Source organism: Eschrichtius robustus, chromosome 20, assembly GCF_028021215.1.
Source record: "Eschrichtius robustus isolate mEscRob2 chromosome 20, mEscRob2.pri, whole genome shotgun sequence".
NCBI lineage: Eukaryota > Metazoa > Chordata > Mammalia > Artiodactyla > Eschrichtiidae > Eschrichtius > Eschrichtius robustus.
This window is the reverse complement of record NC_090843.1, coordinates 61,883,390-61,910,135: the sequence shown is the minus strand read 5'-3', so window position 1 is coordinate 61,910,135 and position 26,746 is coordinate 61,883,390. Positions and strand designations below refer to the sequence as shown.

Genomic DNA, 26,746 nt, shown 5'->3' with positions numbered 1-26,746 from the left:
TTCCTCCCAGCAGATGGTCGAAATATTTACTGAATTGCTCTATGACCGTTTTTTTTTTTTTTTGCATTGAAAACTCAGAGCTGATCGTCTTTCTGCACTAAGGCTTCTGAAATGGTTGGAATAAAATGGTATTTAAGATTCAACCCAGGAGAGTGATGCCCAGAGAAAAGAAGATAGTGGAGAAAATCTGCCTGAGAAATAATGAACAGATCTGAGCCCCATCCATAGGTCTCCAGAGGAGGAGCCTGGGCTCTGTCTCAAAGGCAAGAGAAAATAAGAGAACCTTGATGTCCTCTCGCAGCCTTGAGCCTGGCAGGGAGGGGCGGCAAAGCCATCCCTTTGAACTCTAGTTGATGGTGACAAGTAGGCAATTTGAAATCTCTGTTTTGAGATTCAGAGGTAGGATTTTGGAGAGGAGTCCAAACAATATATTCTTAAAGTAATATTTCTACGTAAATGTTGAGAGGCTATTTCACTCAGATTTCACGACTCTTTTGAAAATGTGAATTCCACCACTGATACTATAAATGTGAAAGCAATCTTAGAAGCCAACCTGGGCCCATGCTTCTGGCCCGAGAACCCTTTCCCACTGTTTAAAGTTGTTCGAGGGGCCGTGTGCTGATCTCAGAACCCTGCCTTCCTTGACTAAATTCAAGGAAAAATGCCTTTAAGTGCATTCAAAGCACCGGAAGGGGAAAATCCTAAACCTATAATATATACAAGTAAGATATGAGTACATGCTTAAGAGAGGTGATGAAGGGCGATTATAAAAGAGGCTCTGATTCTCTGATTGCTGTGGCCTGTTGGTTACTCATCAGCAACTTTGAAACCTGCAGGATGCAAGCCCATGAAGGAGGAAGAAATTAAATTCAATCCATGTGGACCAGTTTCACTAGTCTACTGAAAATCACACATGGTCCCACTGGAGTCAGTGGGGGAGAAACCTTCTACTTAATCATCAATTTGGTGTGCATTTGAAATGAGACCAGCCATAGAGCAAGCTCAGTGGAATTTTCCATTCACTCTTGGTCATGGTGAGACATAGATTATGACGTAGAACCCAAAGCCATTTCATTAAAACCATGGGCTTTTCCTTGGCATTTTCACATATACATGTTTTTATTTTCCCAAATTCCAACTGAATTTTTCTGGCCACAAAATGCTTGATGATAGAAACTTAAGGAAGTGCTTTTAAAGTTCCAGTGATTCCTTTTGAATATTTGAGTCCAGAGCCCTATACCAGGATCAGGAGACACGGGTTCTGGCCTCAGCTCTGCCGCACTAGGAATGGACTGCACTTTTTTTGCAATGGACAATGCCCTTGGGATTTAACCTAATGTACAACTCATGACTAATTCTGCCCAAGGAGAGCAGGTGTTTCCGTTGACCAGCTAAAAACTGCAGAGCCATCCGATAATACCATAAGGACAATGAACAATTCACTTGGCCATAAGCTTTCCATTTAGGCAATTTATGACAAGTCTGAAAATTCAGGGGGAGCACTGCAATTATTTCCAATGTATGGATAACGTGAGGTTGTGTTACTAGTTTTATTGTGCGTGCATTTAAAGTCTCACAGTTCAGGTTTGTAAGTAGGACCACACTGGGCCCTGGCTTTGGGATGTTTGAAAAGCCTCTTAGGCCTCTCCAATCTCGGTTTCATGGAGGTTAAAGACAATGAGACTTGGACTAGGGAAGGGATTTTCAAACTCTGTTTGAAGAGGACCAGCGCCCTGGGGAGGATAATCAGGGTCACCTAGGAGGGCTGAGGGGAGCCGAGTGAATGGGACAGAGGCCTCCGACCCTGTTCCAGCCAGTGTGTGTGTGTGTGTATATATATATATATATTTTTTTTTTTTTCCCATAAATTTTAAATTTTTATTTATTTATTTATTTTTGGCTGCACTGGGTCTTCGTTGCTGTGCACGGGTTTTCTCTTGTTGCGGCGAGCGGGGGCTACTCTTCGTTGCGGTGCGCGGGCTTCTCATTGTGGTGGCTTCTCCTGCTGCAGAGCACAGGCTCTAGGCGTGCAGGCTTCAGGAGTTGTGGCACGCGGGCTCAGTAGTTGCGGCTCGCGGGCTCTAGAGCGCAGGCTCAGTAGTTGTGGCGCACGGGCCTAGTTGCTCCGCGGCATGTGGGATCTTCCCAGACCAGGGCTCGAACCCGTGTCCCCTACCTTGGCAGGTGGATTCTCAACCACTGCACCACCAGGGGAGTGTATATATATATATACACAGACACAATATCTTTAACTATTAAAAAACATTGAAAATCACAAAATTAGATGATCTCCAATGACTACTGGCTTTGCTTCCCTCCATTCTACCCCCTTCCTTCCTCCTTTCCGCTTTCCTTCCACTTCAAAAAATTCAAATGATAGAAGGAAGACATAAAGAGCCCTCTTGTAGAACATAACTAGTTTCACCCTGACTTATACTATCTGTGTCTCTTGTCACCTTTTCCCCTGAAATCTCGAGTCTCCGCGAAGGACGGTCTTGCTCACTGTGGCCCCCCACAGCACCTGGCATACCACCCTGCAGAGAGTCAAGTTCATCATGAAATGTGTTGAGTTTGATTGAGTTGAAAGGACCCTGAGACTGTGGGCTCCTGTTCCCTCTTCTGGAGCGGCTGCTTTTACACACGTACCCCCGGGGGCGCTGAGTAAACAGACTGCATGTTTCATGTCTGGGTTGAAGAGGCTACCATCTCCGCCCCCAGCCTCTCAGCAGGTGCAGAGGCTCGTCTGGGTCTGGCTTCCCCAGAAGCACTAAGTCATCGAGGTCTAGGGGCTGGGCCTGCAGGGTGCATCTGCTGCGGCTCTGACATTTTTCCACAGCAGAATCGACACCCTTGGGAAGCCTGGAGAGGAGATGGCTAAAGAGTAAGGAAAACTGACGATGCTTAATCAACCCTTCTCATTTTGCTGAATTAAAAAGAAATATCATTGCATTACTCTTAGGACTTTCCCCCAGCAATTATCTTAATCATACAATGGGCTATGGATGCAAAATTTCTGTCAAGCAGTATTTCGTTAATATGTACACTATTTGATTCTGAAAATCCTGGAGAGCAAAATATTATATCTTCATTGGACTCGACTCTACAAATGGACGTTCAATTTGGATGACTTACATAAGAGTGTTATGTAAAAAGGTACCATCGGGTTCATTCCTATTTTTATTAGGTGTTTCACTGATTCCCTGAAATTTAACCCCAGCAACCTAAAAACAAAAGTTTATTCTCATCCAAAAGCCAGCTGCAAGACCCAGGCTTGGATCATATAAGCACATAGTTAAACTTTACATCAGCTGTGAACAGCTTGAGGGGATGCAAAGGTACCAGGCCTCTCTACTCCAAATGCCTTTCCAGAATTAAGGGAAAGAAACACCCGTGAAGGAACAGATTATTTTAATCCCACTGAAACTGATGTGCTCATCTTATATTTGAGGGCACGTGGTAGAGACTGTGGTCTACTGAGAGGATCCTGGTGGATCTACACTTGTCTACACTCCATTCCTAGTGAATCGTTCTTCTAGATGTGGTTAAACAAATTCGATTCTACGCATTTGCAACAGGATTCTGAAAAAGACTGGCCTGCTCACATTTGAGTGCGAACGTATTTATCTGTCTTGAAGTCTGCAGACTCTTGGTCTTTCCTGTCTTTTAGCACCTGCCCTGCTGGGCTGACTGAGATGAAACAGGCCACACAGACTTGTACCTTTGGTTTCTCATCCTAACTGTACATTTTACTGAAGCAGCCTTTCAACTGCAGGGTGAGATCTTTCTTCTGTGCTTTAGCAAACCTCTAAAAAAGTTGTTCTGCCATAAGGTCACCTGCTGTTTATTTTTTGTAGGGCTTAGCCATGAACAAAGAATTTCACCTGAATTACCGAAGGAAAGGGACTTAAATATTCTTAGTTCTGTTCTGGTTCTGAAGCACGGACTACACTTAAAATGTTTGGACCTTGGATCACAGGGCACCAAGGTTACTACCTGCAGGACATTCAATTAAGGGCACATGCTTGCTTGTTGCATGCTTAACCCTGAAGCCACAGTCATGACAAGGACCTGGATTTCTGCAGGAGTCATTATGGATCTTGACTTTTAAATTTTGCTGGGGTGAGAAGTTAGAAAGTGTCACCTAAAGGAGCTTACATGGTGATTCCATTTATCTAGGACTTTTCCTGTTTCTATAGCTAACCAAAAGTTAGCTTCAATTGCTAAACTGGCAGGAAATTTCAAACATATCTTCTAAAAGATATGATAATCCTTCTTCTTTGACCCAAATGATGGCCAGTAATTCAATGTTATACCGTTTACACTAGAATGGTATTGCCGCTCATTATTCCAGAAAGGAAGCACTGGACAATATTCAATTACTTGTGGACTCAAGTACCCAAACAGAAGTGAAACCGAGGAGGTGAGAAAAAGATGATGTGATTGGTGCTTCCGGAAAGAAGAGTGATTAGATCCAATTCTAAAAGTAGGAGAGAGGGATGGATGCCCGTAGAATTGTGTTTGTCCTGTAAACAAACCACCACGTTGGAATTTTAGGTACAACCTATATGATTACAGGGAAGCCCTTACAGGTGAGTAGCATTTGGGGCTAAGCCTCCAAGGTCTGGGATTCCTGCTGACACAGAGTCTGTGAGGATCTGGGAAGACTGATCCACGGAATTAGACTATGACCTCTGAGGTGCTTTCCAGCTCCCAAGCTGCACGGTCCCATGGTACAGATCAGTCAATAAGAGATGCAGCTACTCACGTGGTATGATGCCTTGGTTAGCCAGTTGTTCTTGGGTCCTTCTCTGTTGAAGCCGTAACTGTAAAACTTAGAAAAGCAAGTGTTAGTTTGTGAGTTGGGCTAAGACTGATTGCAATCACTTCTATTTGCCTTGTACTTTTTTTTTTTTTTTTTTTTGCATCACTCTTCTTGCGTTATTTCTAGGACAGTTCTGAAAGTCTGCGTGAAGGAGACTTGCGTTTTTGTTGTAGACGTGTAGAAGGAAGGATGAGAGAAGCTGAGGGGGTTGCAGGGTTTTGCAGCAAGTGGGTAACAACCAGAGACTAGAAGACTTGTCTCCTCTGTGAAGTGAATGTTACTTTCACAGCACCATGCTCTGTCTTCCCCTGCTATACCACCTGGGAGGTGAATACCATCAAACACTGCTGGGAATTTGGCCATGATTTCAAAAGAGGAGATGGAGTAAAGGAAGCTTGGCCTCTCCAGTCTCACCTGGGTTCAAATCCCGTCTCTAGCCCCTTCCTATGTGGGTAACTCTGGGCAAGTTGTTCAACCTCTCTGACCCTCAGTGTTTTCATTTGTAACTGGGAACAATGCCTGCCTTACAGGATTGCTATATAGTTTGATTAAACTGTGTACGAAGACTGCTTAGCAGAGCGCCTGGCACATAAGTCATCGATACATGGTAGTATTATGAGAGTTTGGAATCCACCTGGAAATTCAGAGAAGGGCTATTGGAGTCATGCTTTACTTAGAAAAATTAAAACACTGTAATCTGTCCAAACTATAAATTATAAAACTTTGTTACTATCCCTAGCACAGACTATATATATTATACATATTTATACATATAAGTACTTATATATATGATATATATATATATATATATATATATATATATATATATATATATATATAATGAGTATAGTATTTATGATTTTCTCATCCTCTTCACCCCTTTCCTCCTAAAAAAAAAATACCCATCTTTGGACATTTACATTTTCTCAGGGAGATTATGAGTTCGCCATCTTGGTTCCTGGGTTTAAGTTGCTCAGGATAAGAATAGAAAGAGCAGAAATTTTCAACGAGAGGGATTGGTTTAATCACCTTATAATGAAAAGAGAGAATAAGCATTGCTTTTATGAATATAAAATTAGAATGGAGAGAAGAGAAGCAAAAATGAAAAGGATATATGGGCTGATGTTCAAGTTTATTTAGTATTTCAGAGTGAGGCTTCAGAGCAAATGCAGTCATAAGATATACTGAGAAAGTAACGGAGAAAGACAATTTAAAAAAGTGTTGCTGTGGGTTTTGAATTGGCTTCTCACCAAACTTCTTTGGGAGAGACCAATGTTGCTGAAATACTTTTAATTACTTTTGGTGGCTAGACTGTGCTCCACTGAATAGCCTCATATGACTCCATCTTAGGACTGGACAACAAAGAGGACTACATTATTTTACTTTGTGGATAAACGAAAACGACATGAGCGTTTATTATTCAAGCCCTCCTTCAGACCAACCCTCTTACTGATAAAAACCGTAAACTCTGAACATAATGTGAAAAGTAACTACCTGAGGATTCTGAATAGTGACAAAATCAGGCAGACTGTAGGGAGGAGTTGAAACTTGGAGAGGTGACTTACATGGGGGTGAGTTTCTCCTTTTGGGGTGGGAGGGCTTTGCCTTGAGGGTGGCCTGTAGTCATGAAGTGGCAAGTCATATAGGTAGTTAAAACTCCAATAGAAAACCTGCTCATCTTTCTGGCCAGAGGAATCAGGAAAAGGTGCCCAGACAACCAAGGCTGCCCACCAGGGAGTGAGGGGGAAATCAGCAAGGGAAGGAGCTGGAGAAGGAAGGGGTTCCCTAATTCCATGTGTGAATCTCTGCAAGTTTCAGGTTGATCCACTAATGATGTTTCCATGGGACAGATTCAAAGCAGCACAGCAAAGGTATAAAATTAAACTGGAATTTGAACATCTGTGCACACAGGCAAGAGAGAGCTTAAAGTGGGACTCTACCTGGGTTAACTGTGCGCTAAAACAAAAACATCAGCATTCTCCTGAGGACCGTAGGAGTCTATGTATAAGACTCACAATGTCCAGGATGCAATGCACAATTACTCTACACACAAAGAATTAGGAAAATGTGACCCACTCTAAATGGAAAAGACAATAATGAGACGCTAACCTTGAGGTGACCCAGATGTTGGAATTATCAGACGAGGACTTTAGTTATTTTCAACTATGCTCAGTGAAGTAAAAGAAAGCATACTTGAAATGAATGTAAAGACAGGAAGTTGCACCAAGAAAACAGAACACATAAAAAGGAATCAAATGGAAATATGAAACTTAACAGTAGAATATCTGAAATAAAAAATTCACCAAAAGGCCTGAAAAAAGAATGAATATCAGAGTAATGAATCGGTATACTTGAACACAGAGCAAACTGAAGAGGAGAGAGGGAAATGATGGAAAAAGTGGACAGAGCCTCCAGTACCTGTGCCACAATATCAGAAAGTCTAATATCAGCTAATGAGAGTCCTAGAAAGAGAGCAGAAAAATAAATAATTGCCAAAACTCCCTAAATTCGGTGAAAAACAGAAATTTACAGATTCAGAAAGCTCAACAAACCCCAAACCAGATATAGTCACAGAAAACAACACTTAGATACATCATAATCCGATGGCTGAAAACCAACGAGAAGGAGAAAATCTTGAAAGTAGCCAGGAAAAACAACACATTACATAAAGGGAAACATTGATTTAAATAACCACAGACTTCTCAGCAGGAATCATGGAGTCCAGAAAATAAAACAAAATGAAAACAAAACATGAAACTGTCAACCCAGAATAGAAAATATCCTCTAGGAATGAAGGTGAAATAAAGGTATGCTCAGGTAAAGGGGAAACAGGATAATTTGTTGCCAGCAGACTTTACTACAATAAGGAAGTAAATTCCTTATTACTTACTACTATGCTTAAGGAAATTCTTCAGGCTGAAGGGGAATGGTATCAGAAGGAAACCTGGATATTCAAGAATGATGAAAGCATATCAGAAATGGTAACTAGCTGGGTAAATTTTAAAGATTTTTTTTCTTCTTAAGTTTAAGAAACATATACGTCATGTATGTGTGTGTGTGTGTGTATATATATATATATACATATATATATATATACTGTTTAGAGAAAAGTCATATCATTGTCTTGTGATGTTCTTAAGGCATGTAGACGTAATACAGGTAACAATTATAACATAAAGGGCCCTTTATGACCGCAAGGTTTCTATACTTTACATGCAGTGGTATAATATTAACTATAGGTAGCCTGTGAAAGGTTAATTATGTATATTCTCATCCTTAGAGCAACTAATAAATAAAAATGCCAAGAGGTATAATTTAAAAGAATAAATAGATTAAAATGGAATGTTAAAAAATATTCAAATAATCCAAAACAAAGCAAGAAATGGGCAAAATAGAAACAAAAAGTAGAGGGACAAACAGAAAATGAGTAATAAAGTGGTAATCAATAATTACATTAAATATTAATGGGTGAAACACTCAAAAGGCAGATTATCAGGAGGGATTTTTTAAAAAGCAATATTCAATTATATGCTGTCTACAAGAGACACACTTTATACATAAAGACTCAGATTGGTTAAAAACAAATAGATGGAAAAAAGATACACCATACAAACAGTAATCATAAGAAGGTGGAATGGCTATATCAGTTAATATATACTTTAAGTCAAAGAGTATTAACAGAGATAAAGAAGGGACATTTCATAATTATAAAAAAGACAATTCATCAGGAAGGCCTAGCAATTATAAATGGATAGGCATCTAATGAGAGCTTCAAATTACATGAAGCAAAAATTGACAGAATTAAAGGGATAGACAATTTCAAAATCATGGTAGATTTTTAAGATCCCTCTCAACATTTGGTAGAACTAGATAGAAAATTACTAATGACATAGAGGATGTGAACAACAATATCAACCATCTTGATTTAATTTATATTTATAGAGCTTTACACCCACTAACTACAGAATAAACATTCTTCTCAAGTGCACATAGTACATACATTCATCAAGATATACTAGACCATAAAACAAGTTTCAATAAACGTAAAAAAAAAAACTGAACTCATATAAAGTATTTCTCTGATCACATTGGAATTAATTAGAAATGGGAACCAACGTGCTATTTAGGAAAATACTAGGTGATAACTTCTAAATAATTCATAGGTCAAAAAAGAAATCACAAGGGAAATTACAGATATTTTGAACGGAATGATAATGAATATACAACATATTACAATTTATGGGATGCAGATAAAGCAATGCTTGGAGGGAAACTTAAGAGTCTTAAGTGCTTCTGTTAGATTAGGAGAAAGATTTAAATTATCAATGACCTAAGTTTCTACCACAGTGAGCTAAAAAAGAAGTATACTCAAAGTAAGTAGAAGGAAGAGAAATAAAGATCAGAGCAGAAATCTTCAAAACAGAAAGCCGACAAGTACCAGAGAAAATTAACAAAGCCAAAGGCTGGTTCTTTGCCAAGACAACAAAACTGACAAAGCCTTCACTAGACTGATTAAAAAAAAAAAAGAGAGAGAAAGGATAAATTTTACCAATATCAGGAATTAAAAAATGAGTTATTACCACCCTAGACCCTCGACATTAGAAAGGATAATAGGAAAATATCATTAACAAATTTGTGCCAATAAACTTGACAATTTAGATAAAATTTCTTGAAAACTACAACTTACCAAAATTGATACAAGAAGAACCATAAATCTGAATATGCTATATTTAATAAATAAATTACACTGATTACCAAAAAATTCCCCCCTCAAAAAAACCTCCAAGCCCAGATTGTTTTACTAGTAAATTCTATCAAAATATTGTGATTGGAATAAGTGATTTTGCAAGTTCTCTGTCAAATAACTTCCATATTCTATATATTACACCAAAAGTAAGTAAGAATCCTCAATTATTTTGTATTTATCATAGATCTTAATCCAATAAAGGAAAAAGTTTTGAGAGATATCCCATTACTAGTGTCAACCATTTTGAAGCCTGCTTCAGTTCTCTAGATATAAAGCTATTTTGACTTAGATTGACTGCATTAAAGTAATAGAAGTCAATGAAAGAGAAAAATATGAAAACACTTTTGAACAAAAAAAAATTGGAAGAATTCGGTGATATGAAGGAAGAGAGAAATATATATATATATCCCCACATGTGGAATCTGATGTATGGTTTGAGGCTAGACTATAACTTTAATTTATTCCAAATAGTTGGCAAACTACGTATGTCTCTGCCATTTATTAAAGAATTTTCCTTTGCTCACTGATTTGTAATGTTGCTTTCATCATTTATTAGAGTTCTAATATAAGCCATGATCTGTTTCTAGGTGCTAAGTTCTAATTTATACTAATTTACACTTCTTATCCTTTTCTCTCCTCTTAGCAGCAAAAGTAGTATATGTTTTCTGTTTCAAGATGGCAGACGGAGTACACAACTGATTGCTATAAATAACAGAAATGAGAGTTTAAAAAATCTATACCTTCACAGGGAAAGAAAAAGGGGATTCCTCAGTGTATTGGAACTGAGTAAGTGTAAGTAATCTCTGAGACATAAAATGAATATGGAATTGATTGGACTGGAAAACTCATCCCAAGACATACACAAGTGAGTGACGGAAAGCCATGCCAAGAATCCTCCTTGCCTTGGAGCAGGAGGGCGTCTAAGGCTCAATGTAACAGCATTGTTAATTGGGGTACCAAAGCTAGAGGTCTGCCCCTACTATGTCCTGTACCCCTCCATACACTGGATCGGGCATTGGTTATGTGGGATGAAACTGTCTCCAGGTGGGAGCAGTAAACAAGTCATCTTGGGAGACACAGTGGTGGGCTTCAGACTGTGAAGCAACGTGTCTTTTCCCCACAGACTGTGCTCACCTGTGCCTCAGACAGTCTAACAGGTATCCACAGGGCATACGTGAGGGTACAATCAAGAATCACCTAACCTGGGAGGAATGTCAGCACCATGAAAGAAAGGCTCCAAACTTCAACAAAACAGTGTGAACAAACGGAGCAGGTATTTCTCAGAGACAGGCAAGATAATTTTCATTAATTAAAAATAAAATAAAATAACCACTTCATACCCATTAGTATGGCTACTGTTAAAAAAAAATGGGAATTAACAAGTGTTGATGAGGATGTGACGAAATCGCACTGCTGCTGAGAATGTAGAATAGTTTAGCTACTATAGAAACCAGTATGGTGGCTCCTCAAAAAATTAAAATAGAACTACCATATGATCCACCAATCCCACTTCTGAGTATATGTCCAAAAGAAGTGAAAGCAGAGACTAGAAGAGATACTTGTACACCCATGTTCATAGCAGCATTATTCACCGTAACCAAAAGGTGGAAATAACCCAAGTGTCCACCAGTGAATGAATGGACAAACAAAATGTTGTGTAGACATACAGTAGGATATTATTCAGCCTTAACAAGGAAAGAGATTCTGACACATGCTACAATGTCGACGAACCTTGAGGACATTATGCTGAGTAAAACAGTCACTAAAGGACAAATACTGCATGATTCCACCGATATGAAGTCCCTAGAGTAGTCAAATTCATAGAGACAGAGAAAACAATGGTGATTGCCAGGGGAGGAGGGGACCAGGGCACGGGGAGTTATTGTTTTAATGAGTATTGAGTTTCAGTTTTGCAAGATGAAAAAGATCTGAAGATGGATGGTGATGATGGTTGTACAACCATGTGAATGTATTTAATACCACTGACTGCACAATTAAAAATGATTAAAATGTAAATTTCATGTGTGTTTTACTACAATCAAAAAAATAAAATTAAAAAATAAACCAAAGGTCAAAGTATAACTTAGTTCATTAAAATAAACACACTCAAGTGGATGGCTGAATGAATACAGTTAAAAATAAATCAGTAAACTGTAAGTTTGAGCCATTCTCTTAGAATGTAACATAGAGGGATAAAGGGTGGATAGCAAAAGCAATATGAACTCAACGTAGAAACACTGCAAGATGCAGAAAGGCTTCCAGGAAAAAAAATACTCATCCCTGAACTAGAGATAACTATTATTAATATTTGATTCATGTACTTGAGGTCCTTTTTCCTATATGTTTATGTGGGATCATATAGTAAGTTTTCCTTCATTAGCTGCTCTTTTTAGTAATGTATCACAAATATATTCCTATGCCACTGAATACCCTTCAAAAGAGACAATTTTATAAGCTGCATAGTATTTCATTTTCTGATTATTCCGTAAGTGACTGAACGAAATGCCTGTTATTGAATAATTAGTTTGTCTGCCATATCTTACCATGTAAAACAGAAGCAGACATTCTTTGTAGTTAATTTGGGGCCACATCCTCAAGCTATTACTTTGGGATACACTCTTAGAAGTGGAATTGTTTGCAGGCTGTTGGTCCATAAAGCAAATAGCTCTCTTGAGGGGTTATTCTGATGTTCTTCTCACTAGCTAAGTAAAGCATGGCAGGGTTGTCCAGCACCCTTGGCTTTGCTGCTCTTATCACTCGGAAGCTGCTGTAAGCCTTCTCTCCAGTGAAGCTGGTGGCCTGGTTGCCAGTTCAGTGCTCCAAGCCTACAGGGAGAGGCCAGACAGCCAAGGTCAGGATGATCTTGGCAGTGGCATTTGTCCCTGGGAGGCTTCTTCTCCAGGTTTGGCAAAGCTCCGATGCTACAGAGGTGGAGACTGAATGACCACATCCCTTTCCATGCCTGCTTCCTGCTGAATGTGGGAGACCCCTGATACTGGGGCAGAAGCTGTCCTCAGCTGTTGTCTGGCCTCCATCCCTGTCTCTCTGCGCTTTACTGACCAGCACTGCCCTCCCTGCTTTCAGCCTGCTGTGGCCATTTGTGTCCCCAGAGCTCTTGGCAAATCTCCACTGCTCCACTGTAGCTAAAAATACTCTGAGCAGAGAGTTGCTTTTCAGCCCAAGCCTTCCCCCACTCCCAGTTCCAACCACCTACAAATTACGGGTATCCATGCAGCTTCCTCTGTGCTTCCTTTGAGGCCATATGGTTATCTTTGGGAGGTGAAAGGGAGCGAGTTCTTGGTGTCTTTTCCATGTCATCCCAGTATGTTCCCTTACGGTTCTGGCATTTGGGTGTCAGCCTGTCTTAGCTTTCAGAAACAAAGCAATTGTTTTTCTCTACTTTTGTGTTCGTTTGGGCATCGTTGCCAGAATTAAGAGTCACATGTTTGCACCCAGGTTGCTTCTTTTTTTTTAAAATTAAGTTTCTTTATTAAAAAAATCAAAATCATTACAATGTTATACTTAAGGACAAAAAGAGACAATAAAAACCAATGTGATATTTCCCCCGAATGTTAAAAATAAAACGTGATAATTATTGTGACCAATTACACAATAGTTGTTAGGCAATATTTATACCATTCTAGAAATTTCCATAACTTGCCTAGGAACCAATAAGAAGATTTGAGAAAATATTAAGGTTAAAACAAAAAGGAATCCTCAGTACATGCTGTTCTTTACTACACAATATTTACATTAGTGATTTTTATCTAATCATAAAAATATCAGCTCTACTATATTAAATTCTCTTCAAGACTGACAATTAGTCCAATTTGGTTTCCTTGGTACAAACACAGGTATTTATCCTAATCAAGTTGCTTCTTTATTCATAAGTTCTGGGCTCTCAATTCTGATTTTCTCATCTGTCTGGGGCTTTTCTTGCCCCAGTACTACACTATTTGAACTATTCTAGATTTATGATAGATTTTCATGACTGATAGGGAGGATCTTACATCACTCTTCTTTTATAAATGTGTCTTGACTACTCTAGCCTGCTTTTCCCCCAAAATGAATTTCAGGATGTGAGTAGCAAGTTCCATCATCACCCCAAGAACCTACCTCCCCAGAAGCTGGAGGAATATGTCCCTTTAATACTCTATAATCACAAGTGTGAACCCTATCCAGGCAGGGAAGCATCACCCTGTTTAAGATTATTAAACAATATATAGAAACCTCTGGATCAAGTACAGTGCAGGACCAGGACTAGGTTCCCTGCATGCAGCTGGGGCTGAGACTGGGTACCCAACCCAAGAAATGGGAGCTAGAAGTACTATTTGCAATAGCCAACACATGGAAACAACCTAAATGTCCATCGACAGGTGAATGGATAAAGATGTGGTATATACAGACAATGGAATATTATTCAGCCATAAAAAAGAATGAAATAATGCCATTTACAGCAACATGGATGGACCTAGAGATTATCATACTAAGTGAAGTAAGTCAGAAAGACAAATACCATATGATATCACTTATATGTGGGATCTAAAATATGACACAAATGAATCTATCTACAAAAGAGAGAGAGACTCCCAGACAGAGAACAGACTTGTGGTTGCCAAGGGGGAGGTGGGTAGGGGACAGAAGGATTGGGGGTTTGGGGTTAGCAGATGCAAACTATTATTATATATAGAATGAATTAACAAGGTCCTACTGTAGAGCACAGGGAACTAGATTCAACATCCTGTGATAAATCATAATGGAAAAGAATCTGAAAAAGAATGTATATGTATGTCTAACTGAATCACTTGCCTGTACAGCCGAAATCAACACAACATTGTAAATCAACTATACTTCAATAAAGTACATAAATAAAAAAAAAGGATGGGAGCTGAATATCTCTATACACCACTGGGTTGCAACCAGAACATGTCAGTTGCCTGTGCCCGGCAGAGGAAGCAGGGCCAGTCAGGATGGGAAGGACCAGGTACAACTGTGTACGTCTCTTAAGAGTTTCAGGTTGAAGAGGAGGGAAATATAGGGATTGATGGACACTGTGACATTTCTCTTGTCACATAGACAACCACCTCCGCTACATGCCCAGACAGACCTTTCCTGACGCAAAAGGGAAGCAATATGATGGAGCAAGGGTGGGAATGGAAAACAGAGACTCAACTTTGATTCAACCAAGCCGTGTGACCTTGAGTAAGTCACTCTGTCTACGAGTCCTAGCCTTCTCCTCTGTGTATAGCAACAGTGCCAATAACAAATCAGAGTAACCAATTTCACAGGATTATTGGGATGGAGTTAACGAGTTAACCACTTTCTATTAGCTATTACTGCTAATAGCTGCTTCAGGAGAAAGCCCAACTGCTGGGTTCTGCTTACAGAATTTGAGGAGAAGGAGCTTTAACTTGTAGTGGGAGCACTAAAGTATACGTTTTAAAAAGTCATTGCTGCCTTTAAATACTGGCCAAGTTCAGGGCTAGCAGTTGCTGGGGGCAGGTGATGCAAATTGTAAAGGCGGGATTTGTAGGAAGAAGGGACCAGAGATACAGAGGTTATACAGTACGGAGAGTGAAGTGGGAAAGGCAGAGGACAGAAAAAGGAGTGAACAGTAGAAGGTGAATCAGTAACTCAACACAGATCAATTCTTCCATCTTCCTGTTCACTATTTCTCCCTGTCTCTCTGGCATTGGTAGAATTGAAGAGTGCTAGTCTCTCGGACAGAAGTTTTTATATAAATCATCTCATTGAAACCTCCCATTAATCCTGTAGTTGTATGAATTCTGATCCCTATGTTATAACTCATAAGGCCCAGAGGGTGTAAATAGCTCATCCAAGGCCACAGACATATGAAGCAAGGACAGCAAGCTTCAAACCCATGACTTTGGACTTTAAAATTTTGCCTCATGGGTGCAAATTCTGAATGGAACCATTTGGATGATAAAATGGTAACTTCTGCCATGTTAAACCTTATGTTTCAATGTATTTCTTCCATTGGAAGGGTTCCTTTCAAATGAAGAATCAGGAGCCACTAGAAAATGAGGCATGTTTTATGCTCCCTGCCTCTTCGGTAACCCAACGTAAGGGACCCTCAGCTCAGCATTACTGTCCGTAGTGTTTCCATAGCAACAGTCATGTAGAGTACCATTCTCGCCAACACAGGTGACGGGCTCAGAGGAGTCTCCAGTTAGGATGAGGCTCCTGAATGATCCCAGACTCTGACGGCATCACACAGAGTTGTTGCCATGGTTTTGGTGAGAAGTATTGCTTTTCTGAGGATTGCGAAACACTTTATGTTCCAACCCCATGCTTGCTCATTCCTGACAGAGTGGAAAATGCGTCTCCTTGGCTGAAATGTTCCTCTTGAGTCCAGCCCAAAGATGACATTTTTAGGAAAGTTTGAGAAGAATCCTGGGTCTGTTACTGAGTCACGATAGAGTAGAAATGGATCTTTTCTATTTAAAGAGTTTTGTGCTACTGTTTGAAAATGTCACATTGCTAGGGAACAGTGGAAATGGAAAACTTTCCATTTACCATCAACAAAGAAAGATCATTACTGAATGTGAAACAGAGGAGTTGAAGAGAAGTTCTGTTACCTGTCTGACCAAAATAGAAGGAGGCTGATGGGAATTTGATTTAATAATCTCGGTCTGAATAAGCTTGGTGCCCTAAAAAGGGATCACTTATCTGGAATACAGCACATGTAATTCTAGAACCCCCTCTGCTCCTACGTAGTTGTTCCTTTAGACTGGTCCCAGAATCTCTCTGGATCTCAGTTTAATATAAAGCAACAGAAGAGATAAGATTAGCTTAGATCAGGATTTTCCCAATTTATCTTATATCAAGAGTCACCTGGGACCTGGAAAAAAACATTTCTTTGGGATCTTTCCTTGGAGACTACAGTCCAATAGTTTTGGTGTATATTGGAAGTATATTTTAACAAACATTCCAGGAAATTCTGAGGAAAAAAGTAGGTTTGAGAAATAGAAATAAGCAAATATATTATGCGAAGAAATGAGACCATGTTTTTATACTGCTTTGTGCCTTGCTTTTTCACTGGTAATATATTGTCACTTTTTGTGTGGGTGTGTATATGTAGACTCTCATTTTTAATGGCCACATAGTGTTTTGTCATGTTTTACTATCTGTTTAACAAACCCCCTTTTATCATACATTTAATTTTTTTTTCCAGAAATGAGGTATCACTTTGTACTCCTACTGGGACTTGGGGAGGGTTTGCATTCCACTACACCCTTATTAACAATGCTATTAAAGAGGAGAAAAGCTTTGCTTATTTGATAAGTAATGATGGTATCCGTTATTCTTTCTAATTAGTCAGACACATTTTCATAGATTTGTTGATTATTAGTATCTTTTCTTTTGTGAGTGGCCTGATAATATTCTTTGCAAAGTTTTCCATTGGGATTATATTTTCTTATAGGTTTGGGAGAGCTATTTATACCTGAAGCACATTAAACATAGTCATATATGTTGTAAATTTCCCCTGGTTTTTTGTTTCCAATCAATTTTGTTTGTGATGATTTTTTGGCATTTAACATTTCTATATGCAATCCTTTTAAAAACTCTTTTATGATTTGTATCTTTGGTGTATACTTAGAAAAATCTCCATCTCCAGATTATATATTCACTTAAATGTTCTTATATTTTTATGGTTTTGGTTTTTGTATCTGACTTTGCAATGCACCTGGAATTAATTTTAGTATATAGTATTAAAAAAGGCTTTCATTATTTTTTCAAATTGTTAACTAATTATTCTAACATAATTAATTTCTAATTAAATGGATTTTAGATATAGATTCTACCATATAATACTTATATATATACTTCTATACCCTTGAGTCCGTTTCTACCCTTTCTTTATTTTCTGACCTCGATACTTTGTTTTGTTTGTTGGCAGGCTGGGTTTATCCTTGACTTAAATATACATTTTGTACGGTGTGGGAGTCTAATCTGAAATACCCTCAGCCCTCCAGTTACACAATCCTCGTTTAGATGATCAAAACCAAGCCCTCAGAATGATTTCTAAGTAATTACAAGGTTTCAAGGGACCAAACGGTAGAAAGTAACTTCTATTGACACCAGCAACAGAGGTGACATATCAAGTTAAGATAGTGCCATGTATTCATGGAAATGTTTATATACGACAGGTAGGAAAAGTTTAATCCGATGAAATCTGAGTCTGAATCAGTTCTGAATGTACTGAGGATTTTAGGGAAGAAGGGAGCAGACAAAAGAAGAGAAAGCAAGGATGGGATAAAGGTAAAAAGAGGAAGTAACAAAAAGAAAGACAGTAGGAAAAAGGTTTCGTTTGGTTTTCACTGTAAGAAGAATATTTGTGTGTGTATGAATATTCCAGTGAAGGCTATTAGTTCATATGTATGTACTGGAAAATAAAAGATGGGTTAAATCAAGGGTGAGTTTCTGCTCCAGGAAGGAAACCAGAGATGGGCCGAGTGTCTTGGTACAACTATGGATTTGTAAGGCTTCCACTCAGATCATGAGCTGCCTCCCTGGGCCCAGCGTGGAGGTGATTCTAATTCTGAATGAGGCGGAGGGAGAGGGGAAGGATGGAAGGAAGGGAGGGAGGGAGGGAGGAAGGAAGGGAGGGGAAAGAAAGAGAAAAAAAGAGAAAAGGAAAAAATCCTGCCTTTACACTTACACACTGTAAGAATTACAGAATGAATCTGGCTCTTTGCTCCATGTCTTAGATAATTTGGAAGCAGCAAAATGGGGACCAGAATTCTTCATGGGAGCCATCTATACCTATCCAATAAGCTGGATTATCACCCATTCATACTTCAGTTTGGGCTGTATTGACAAAGCTGGCAGGTCCAAGTGAAACCCAGGTATCTTTCCTCCAACCACTGATGGTGGAGAACAGCTGCCTTTTCCCCTAAACAATAACACTAGGTGTCTTGGTGTTTCCCAACTCTTCGGCAGTTGTGAATTCCTGTTTATTACTTTCTATCTAGAATATGACATGGGCCCATGAAGTTGTATCCTACAAAGAAGTTGCTGGGATCTGTGTGCTAAGCTTCTATTTGGTCCATTTAAATAAACCACCACTGCGATGAGTATCATCCTTACCCATCACACCTCCCGTCTTGCCATGGAGACACTGCCTTCCTAAGACCATCATATTATTCATACTTGATCGGTTTTCTGTTCTACCCTCCCTCTACTCAACTGTTCTCTTTTTTTCCTACCAAATCCTCCATTTTTCCTAAACAAATTTCTCTCAGCCTCGTTTCGCCTGCGGTCTCTATGCAGCTCACTTGCCATCACCTCTACGGCCTCTGAGAAGGGTCACATTTTCTAAGGCGGTGGTCCCCAACCTTTTTGGCACCAGGGACCAGTTTCGCGGAAGACACTTTTTCCACGGACAGGGGGTGAGGGATGGTTCAGGTGGCAATGCGAGCGATGGGAAGCGGCAAATGAAGCTTCGCTCGCTCGCCCACCACTCACATCCTACTGTGCGGCCCGGGTCCTGACAGGCCGTGCACCGGTACCAGTCTGCGGCCCGGGTACTGGGGACCCCTGCTCTAAAGGAACCCCAGAATGCATGGTCTAACAAGATACTGTTTCTGAATTATAATTTGTGTTTAAACGTAACCAGAGTCATAAACTAATTTGTGTTTATTTTACATTGAGTGAGTCATTTTTGTGGGAGGGAATAAATGAAAAAACACCTCAGAGAAGGTAAATGATAAACAGAAGACATGTACTCACTAAACCAACCACATATTCATCATCTAGAGAATCGTCTTTCTCCTAATGTTGCACAAATTCCAGTCCAACAATGGCTCTGCTTTGACTACGAGGTAAGGTGAAAATCAATCCCCCAATTTTGCTGAGCGAACCCAAAGGTCTTCTTCCAACAACACTTCAAAATAATAATACAAAAAGGTCATCTCTCTGGGCTCCAGCCTCCTTACCCATGAAGGACAGGACAGATTAAGTTAGAATTAGGTGCTCTCAAACTTGAAAAAAACAAAATAAAAAAAACTGGAAACTTTTTTTTTTTTCCAAGCTGAAATCCTACATGGAAGGAAAAACAAAACAAAAAACAACAACAACAAAAAAAAAACAGTACCAGGGAGCACAGTAAAAGTAAAACCTCTCATGAAATGTCAGAGCTCTGTGGAGTAGAGTTTGAAAAATCATTGGGTTGGGTCGTCCCTAAATCCCTTCCAACTTAAATGTTATTTTTGTGATTTCGATCTAAAAAATCTCAAACCTCCAAGGAGACATTGCTTAGAAACAGATGGAGTGATTTTTATCCAGGAACGAGGGTCTGAGGGGTGGATAACGGTGCCACCGTTGCATCAATAGAACCCTGTTCCTCCAGCCCAACTTGGTCCTTTGAACCCTCCTTGAGGGGGGAGTAAAGCCTCGCGAGAGGCGGGAAAGCTTCCGATTCAGAGGACCACGCCAAGGTTCCTTAGCAACAGCAGCTGAGGGACGCCTCTCCCATCAGCAGCTGGTGGTGGGCTCTCACTGCTTCTTCAGCACCTTATTACAACGAGCTCTTGGCTCCTGGTACAATCCTCTGTACCCTGCCTAGCAGCCAGCATCCCTTGGCAACCGCAAGTGCAATCATTCTGTCAGACCGGTACCACTGCTTGTATTCTCATTGCTCTATACTTTGTTTCATGTCCTGCATATACAATATGCCCTCTGTCTAAATGTGAATCCTTTTTATCATCTGAATATTGGATGACAGATGCCAAAGTCCAGAATCTCATAGAAAACCAAAGTGAATTGTATTAAAAAATAATAATAACCTGCATCTATGGTGAATTTCTGCTTTGCACACAGGCAAAATACTTATGAGTAGTGGTTAGAAGATCACCCGGAGCTCTGCCTGCTGAAATACAACAGCGGATGTCCCCTGCAAGTCACACGAGAGTTCAGGGGACCAGGCCCTGCTCCTCCCATGAAACTGCTGTGTGACCTCGGTCAAACATACGTCACCTCTGCAGGCCTCGGCTTCCTACTAAGAGTGTTAACATTTCATGACCCTTGGCTTCATCTTTGACCAGGATCTTTCTTTGCATGTTTCCAAATTCAAGCCTCTGAGATGTTTCTTAATCTCAAGAGTTTTCCCCATGAGATGATGATACGTCTTGTAATAGTTCTTAGCATTATGTTCGAAGTGCAGGAAAAAGACTGCAAGATAGCAGAGCAGTACACCATCGAGGGTTCCAAGAAGTCAGATGTGAAATGCAGGGTCTTAAAGTGAACCTCCAGAGGCAAATGTGACCCAAAACAGCTATTATTTTTACAAAGGCACCAGAATTTTTAGGACCCCCCCCGCCATGAATCTACCAATTCAGTCTCTCAAAAAGTATTTAACAGTCCCTTGCTATTGGCTGAGGCATCTCCAGATACTGAGGATGACACACAGTAATTTAAGGCATGAATAATCTAATGAAGAAGAGAAGATGCCCACACATGAGTCAGATAAATAAAGCGTCAAGCAACACATGATTAAAGAATACATATTCACAGAAGGGTACCGAGGATAAAAGGATGGAACCTTTACATTTGCAAGGGAGAATCTTATAGGAGAGATGGTTGATAAAGGGAATTCTTGATCAAGGGAAAAGCATGCCTAAAAATTGGAATGTGGAATCAACATGGTACCTCCTGGCCAGAGCCAGCTTCATGAGCATATATGACCTGTGCCACAAGCATCTCACGCTCAGAAGGGCCCCGTGCTTAGTTTAACGCTGTGCTGCCACCGCCTGAAATTGTGATCATTTTGAACAAAGGACCCCACATTATAATGCTGCGTTGGGCCCTCACCAGATACGTAGTGTGTCCCAGAACACCAACTTTTCAAGGAGAGGGACTCCTATCGTGGGGTGGTAAGAGATAATACTGGAAAAGGAAGTGGGGATTCATGGACAGAAGGCCTTGAAACCTACGCTGAAGTGTTCAGACTTTGTCCTGTAGAAAGATGGCAGTACTGGCACTTTTTTTTTTAAAATTAATTAATTTATTTTTGGCTGCGTTGGGTCTTTGTTTCTGTGCTTGGGCTTTCTCTAGTTGCGGCGAGCGGGGGCTACTCTTCATTGTGGTGCGTGGGCTTCTCATTGCGGTGGCTTCCCTTGTTGTGGAGCACGGGCTCTAGGGGCGCGGCTTCAGTAGTTGCGGCACGCGGGCTCAGTAGTCGTGGCTCGCAGGCTCTAGAGCTCAGGCTCAGTAGTTGTGGCTCACGGGCTTAGTTGCTCCGCGGCATGTGGGATCTTCCCGGACCGGGGATTGAACCCGTGTCCCCTGCATTGGCAGGCAGATTCTGGGAACCACTGCGCCACCTGGGAAGTCCAGTACTGGCACTTTTTGAGCAGCAGAGTTATATGGTAACATTGAGATTTTAGGATACCTAATCTCGTGCTAACACAAATGGCGGAGATGGGGCTGGTGTGAAGACTCTTATCAGGCTCCGTGGGTAAAGCAAGAAAGGTCAGTTGGACATGGTGAGAATGGAGAGGAGAGGGAAGATTTGAGAAACAAGTGGAAAAGAAGAATCACTATGTCTTGATAATAAATTAAAGATGGAGAGAAAGAGAGAGAGAGAAAGAGTCAGAGACAGGTGAATCAAATTTACATGACAATTTCTTTCATCAGACTGGCAAAGAAGAAATAAAACCACAAAAACTAAAGAGCTGTTACTATAATTATTGGTGGCAAAACTGGTAGGGCTGTCAGGAGCTTTGAGGCCATGCTTTCATCTGGGAACTTGGCAGTAAGGTGAGTGTATTAACATCATTCATCCTTCATTTCACTCTTTCAATATTTATTGATCTCTTACTAAACATCTAGATACCGTTTTAGACATTAAAGGTCCAGCTGCAAATAAAGCGGCCACGGACTCTGCCTATGAAAATTTTACAGCCTAGGAGGGAAAAGACGTTAAACAAATAATTACAGTTGTGGGTACATTATGAAAGGGAAGCTTCACATCGTTTGGGAATTAGAGAGGCTTTTCTGGTCTTTTCTCCCAGGAAACTTAGGCAAATAAATAAATGGAGTTGTTAAGCCCATGGCACTTAATTTGCTTCCTTTCAGTTCTACTCAACTACAGCCCATTTTGTGTGTGTGCATCCGTGCACATGCATGGGTAAATTCCATTTCCGAAAGACTTGGCTTCCCTGATGAGAAAGGGGGAGATACTGACAATAAAGTCCCTGGCAGAGTGAGGAATAAAAGAGAAAATGAGAAGCAAGTCATACCTGCCTTTCATTCTCTTCTGAATGGTTCTCCACTGAACTTACAAGGAAATGCCTTTCTGATCTGCTACGGAGGTGGTTTTTGTGTAGCTAAGATGTTCCCACAGGATGGCCTCGCTTCCTGATCTCAGTTTTCCCCCAAGGATGGGCATCCCCCCAGCCAGATTGGGCTTTTCCCTAGGAATTTTGGAAATTGGACTGGGCGAGAGCTGTCTACTTGGGAGCTGTCGGGAGTGGCCATTTTCAACCACGTGAACTGGGAAAATGGTGAAGCTGACCAATAGGGATGGGGAGAGCCAGGGAGAGTGGCCTGAAGGTATTCCAATCCCCAATTCCAGCTCATTCTCCTCCAAGTATCAACCACATTCCTGTTTCCGAGTTCCATGAGACAGCCCAGGATGCTTTTATAATAAGGGCTCTTTTTTTGTTTAAGCTTGTTCAAGATTTAATTCTCTACTGGTTGCAAACCAAGAAGCTCCCTACTGATTAGCGTTGAAGAGGGGCAGCCGGTGGTGGAGGAAAGCTACCAGCACAAGCAAGCAAAGCTTTGAGATCTATTTTAAAATCCTGGTCCACTAGTCAAAAACTCCTAGGGCTGCAGACCTAGGGTCTGTAGAGGTGGCAAAACATACACCCCAGAGCATGATGCTGGCAGACCCAGGAAGCCAAGTTAAGCATGTCATGGGAAGCATCCCGGATGGTTGTTAATGTTGAGTCCTCTCTAGCCGATGCCAGGTAAAGACCACAAGCCCTGGACACGACAGAGCAATAGTCGGCTGAAAGCTCTCCCCTCAGAAGGGGCATTCGTATCTGTCCATAATTTTGGCCTTGAACTTCTTTTTGTTGAGCTCTACCCTGAGTTTGGCTGGATCAACCTTCATGTACGACCCCCGACTTTGACATCATTGCCTTCAAGGACACCGTCAGGCACAGGGCAGTGGAGGATTTCCTGGCAAGTAACAAGCAGGACCACCACTGGAGGTTTCAGGGACGCTCAGAGCTGGAAGCTGATGTTGTCGGACACAGATTGTAGAAATAACTGCCCTCTTCTTGCCCAACGGGTGGCCCACTCACAGAATTCTTTCCTTTCCCTGGCATTTTCCGACTCTGGGACAAACCCCCTCCCCAGGAGCAGCTTGCGTCACTCGTGGGTCTGATGTTTTCTTCCTTGGGGTACACGGGCATCAACCCGCCTAGTACAGAGGAGACAGGGGGATGAGAACTGAGAGAATGTGGCCTTTTAGGCCAGGCTGTCTACACTGTTCCTGCCCCAAGCCTGGCCGTGTTTCCCAAACAAGGCTGAAAGCCAGCGATTATTTCTGTGTGTCCTGCTGACATCTGAGCACGCCCTGCTCCTTGCCTTCAGAGTCCAGGTACCAATAATAACCGTTCCCTTGACCAAGCGTTGCCCTGTGTGCAGCCAAGTGGTCACAGTGACCAGGAAGGACAGAAGCTGACTGTGTACCCATCCGTCGCTGGGGGCATCCAGAGAAGAGGCAGAGAAACTGGCGATCAGGTGACTAACGCGCCCTTTGTGGTCTGATGGAGAAGGGGAGCCTGGGCGGCCGGACTGGCGTTAGTGGTCTTCACAGATGAGCAGACATGCAGGGAGAGGCTGGGACCAGGCACCACTGTTCTTTCTTGATCTCACGAGATGTCCCAACTGCGCTTCCTTCGAGGAGATTGAGACACACGAGTTCAGGCCAGCTTCCAGCGTTGGGCACGTGTTGGGTAAAAACCAGGGGAATATTCACATCCAAAGAGCACCAGCTCAGGATGACCACGCAGTTATTTCAATGATCAGGCCTCACGCACAGTCTCAAGTTTGAGAAAGATGTCTGTTCACACAAACACTGCGAAGCGATCCTTTCCCTAAGCACCACACTCTCAGTTTGTCAAAACAGTTGAAGAAGACTAATTCGTGCCTCAAAAGGAATTCTCTCTCACGCAGCCAGCTGCCAGGTTTGTGAGCTGAAGGCTTTTATGTTACAACATCTCAGGACACTACAGGCAGGAGGAACGCAGGCCTCGAGCAGACGTGCCGTGGGGCTGACGATGCCACCAAGGGGACAGAAGGTGCAATTTGCCTGCTCTCGGGGAGGACGGGATGAGAAAGCCAGCTCTGGCCAGCCCAGGTGCCTGTGAGAAGCAGTACAGAGTAGGAGTTGCAGACGTAGGCTCTGAAGCCAGGGGTGCATACGTTCAAGTCCTAGCTTTTCCATTTACTAGTCGTGGAGTCTTATGAAACGTCCTTCGGGGCTGGGTTCTCCAGTTTCTCCATCTGTGAATGTGGGGGGACGGAGGGGGACCCAGGGTACCACCCCACAGGACTGCTGTGAGGATTCAGTTCGTACACGTGAGGCACTAAGAGCAGTGCCCAGCAAACAGGGAGCACCCAATCATTCCTGGGGTGCTCTACTGGGACTGCGGTGCGTCTCCCCAGAGCCATCCCCGCGTGGGGAGGGCCAGCCAGCGTCAGGCCACGCTGTCACCAGAACTGCCCGTTGAGCCCTGACCACTCGGCTGCAGGGAAATTTTTTCCTCCGTCACAAATAGGTCCCTGAAGCGTGGAACAGAAACTCGGCAACCGACATAAACAATTTCAAACAATCATTTCAGAAGACAAATGGCTCCATGTGGGCATCAAGATTCCTCCAGAGGCTTTCCCCACTTGTTTATGTGTTCCATGGCCTAGAGCCACGAGTGAATTAGGTGGACAGCATGCCACCCCGGGGGGGGGGGGCGGGCAGGAGGGGCCTGGGGAACCAGAACCTGCTGTTTGACCTGCTTTCCTTGACAGCTGGTGCTGGGGCGGGGGGTGGTCCTGGAGGGAAGGGACTCGGATTTTCACCTCCCAGGGTCCACCCTTCATTGGGAGGGGTCACGAGATCCAGGTTCAGCCCTGCTCCGCCATGTTTCTGCGTGTGAATTTCAGTGGGTCACGAGCCCTTTCGGAACCTCATTTTCCCACCCCTGTGAGGAAGGTATCATTAGACCCATTTCACAGGGTCACTGCCGTGATCAAACTAAGACTCTGTGAGCCGGGATAAATGACTACACAAACATTCAAGAGGTGAACGCAGGCATCCAGGGAATACCTGGATGAGAACTGGTAAGAAAGGCGAATTAGAACTCGGAACCAAGGGTGTGCTTTACGAGGGCAAGGAAAAGGAATTCTCTCCAAATTAAGGGGAAATTTTTCATTCCACGTCGCTGTAGTCCTGGAATAGAGACTGAAGTTCTTTTGAGATCCTAAGTGAAGCCTGGGGTATACTGTGCTAGCACTGAAAGCACATAGTGCCTCTTCTGATTATAAAACATATTTCCATTTCATTAGCTATTCTTTGAAAGTACCATATATAACATGCATGTTATATTACATTTCAGTGTCTTCAAACATTCTCCCTTTGTTGAGCATTTCGAGTTTTTCCTTCAATTTTTCTGTAGCATGTATAGCACTACAAAGAATATAGATCTTTGACTCGTCATATGAAGTATATAGTATATACATAATATACAATAGACATATATATATATTATATGCTCACACCATTATATAATCATGATATATATATAACAGTGATTGATATATATAAATATATATAATAGTGTGAGTATATGTATATATATATGTACACATATACTGTACCTTTAAAGTTTGAGAAAACAGTAAATGTAAGTATATTAAAATTTTTTTTAAGCGTTAGAAAATAATCTTGGCTCTCCTGTTTTTACAAGGTTTTGCAACAACCAAACATAACATTTAAGAACATTTTCCGTCCCTGGGACATTCCATGGTGCTGGGTTCTAGTCTATGTGCTAAGACCAGAACCTTCTGCAGAGACTGGTACTCTACTAAAGCCAAAGGCTGCTTTGCCATTTCTATGCCTATTCTGTTCTCCTCTCCCAGCTAATACT

At 41.5% G+C, this 26,746-nt stretch overlaps 1 protein-coding gene across 1 annotated transcript in view; it reads right to left on the bottom strand.

Annotated features, from left to right (window-relative positions):
- Window positions 1-26,746, bottom strand: part of MYOCD (myocardin) — an 88,397-nt gene that overhangs the window by 49,680 nt on the left and 11,971 nt on the right. The window contains exon 2 of the mRNA XM_068530544.1: window positions 4,766-4,831. Within this exon, the coding sequence (XP_068386645.1) occupies window positions 4,766-4,831 (66 nt within the window). The remainder of the gene's footprint in view (window positions 1-4,765; window positions 4,832-26,746) is intronic.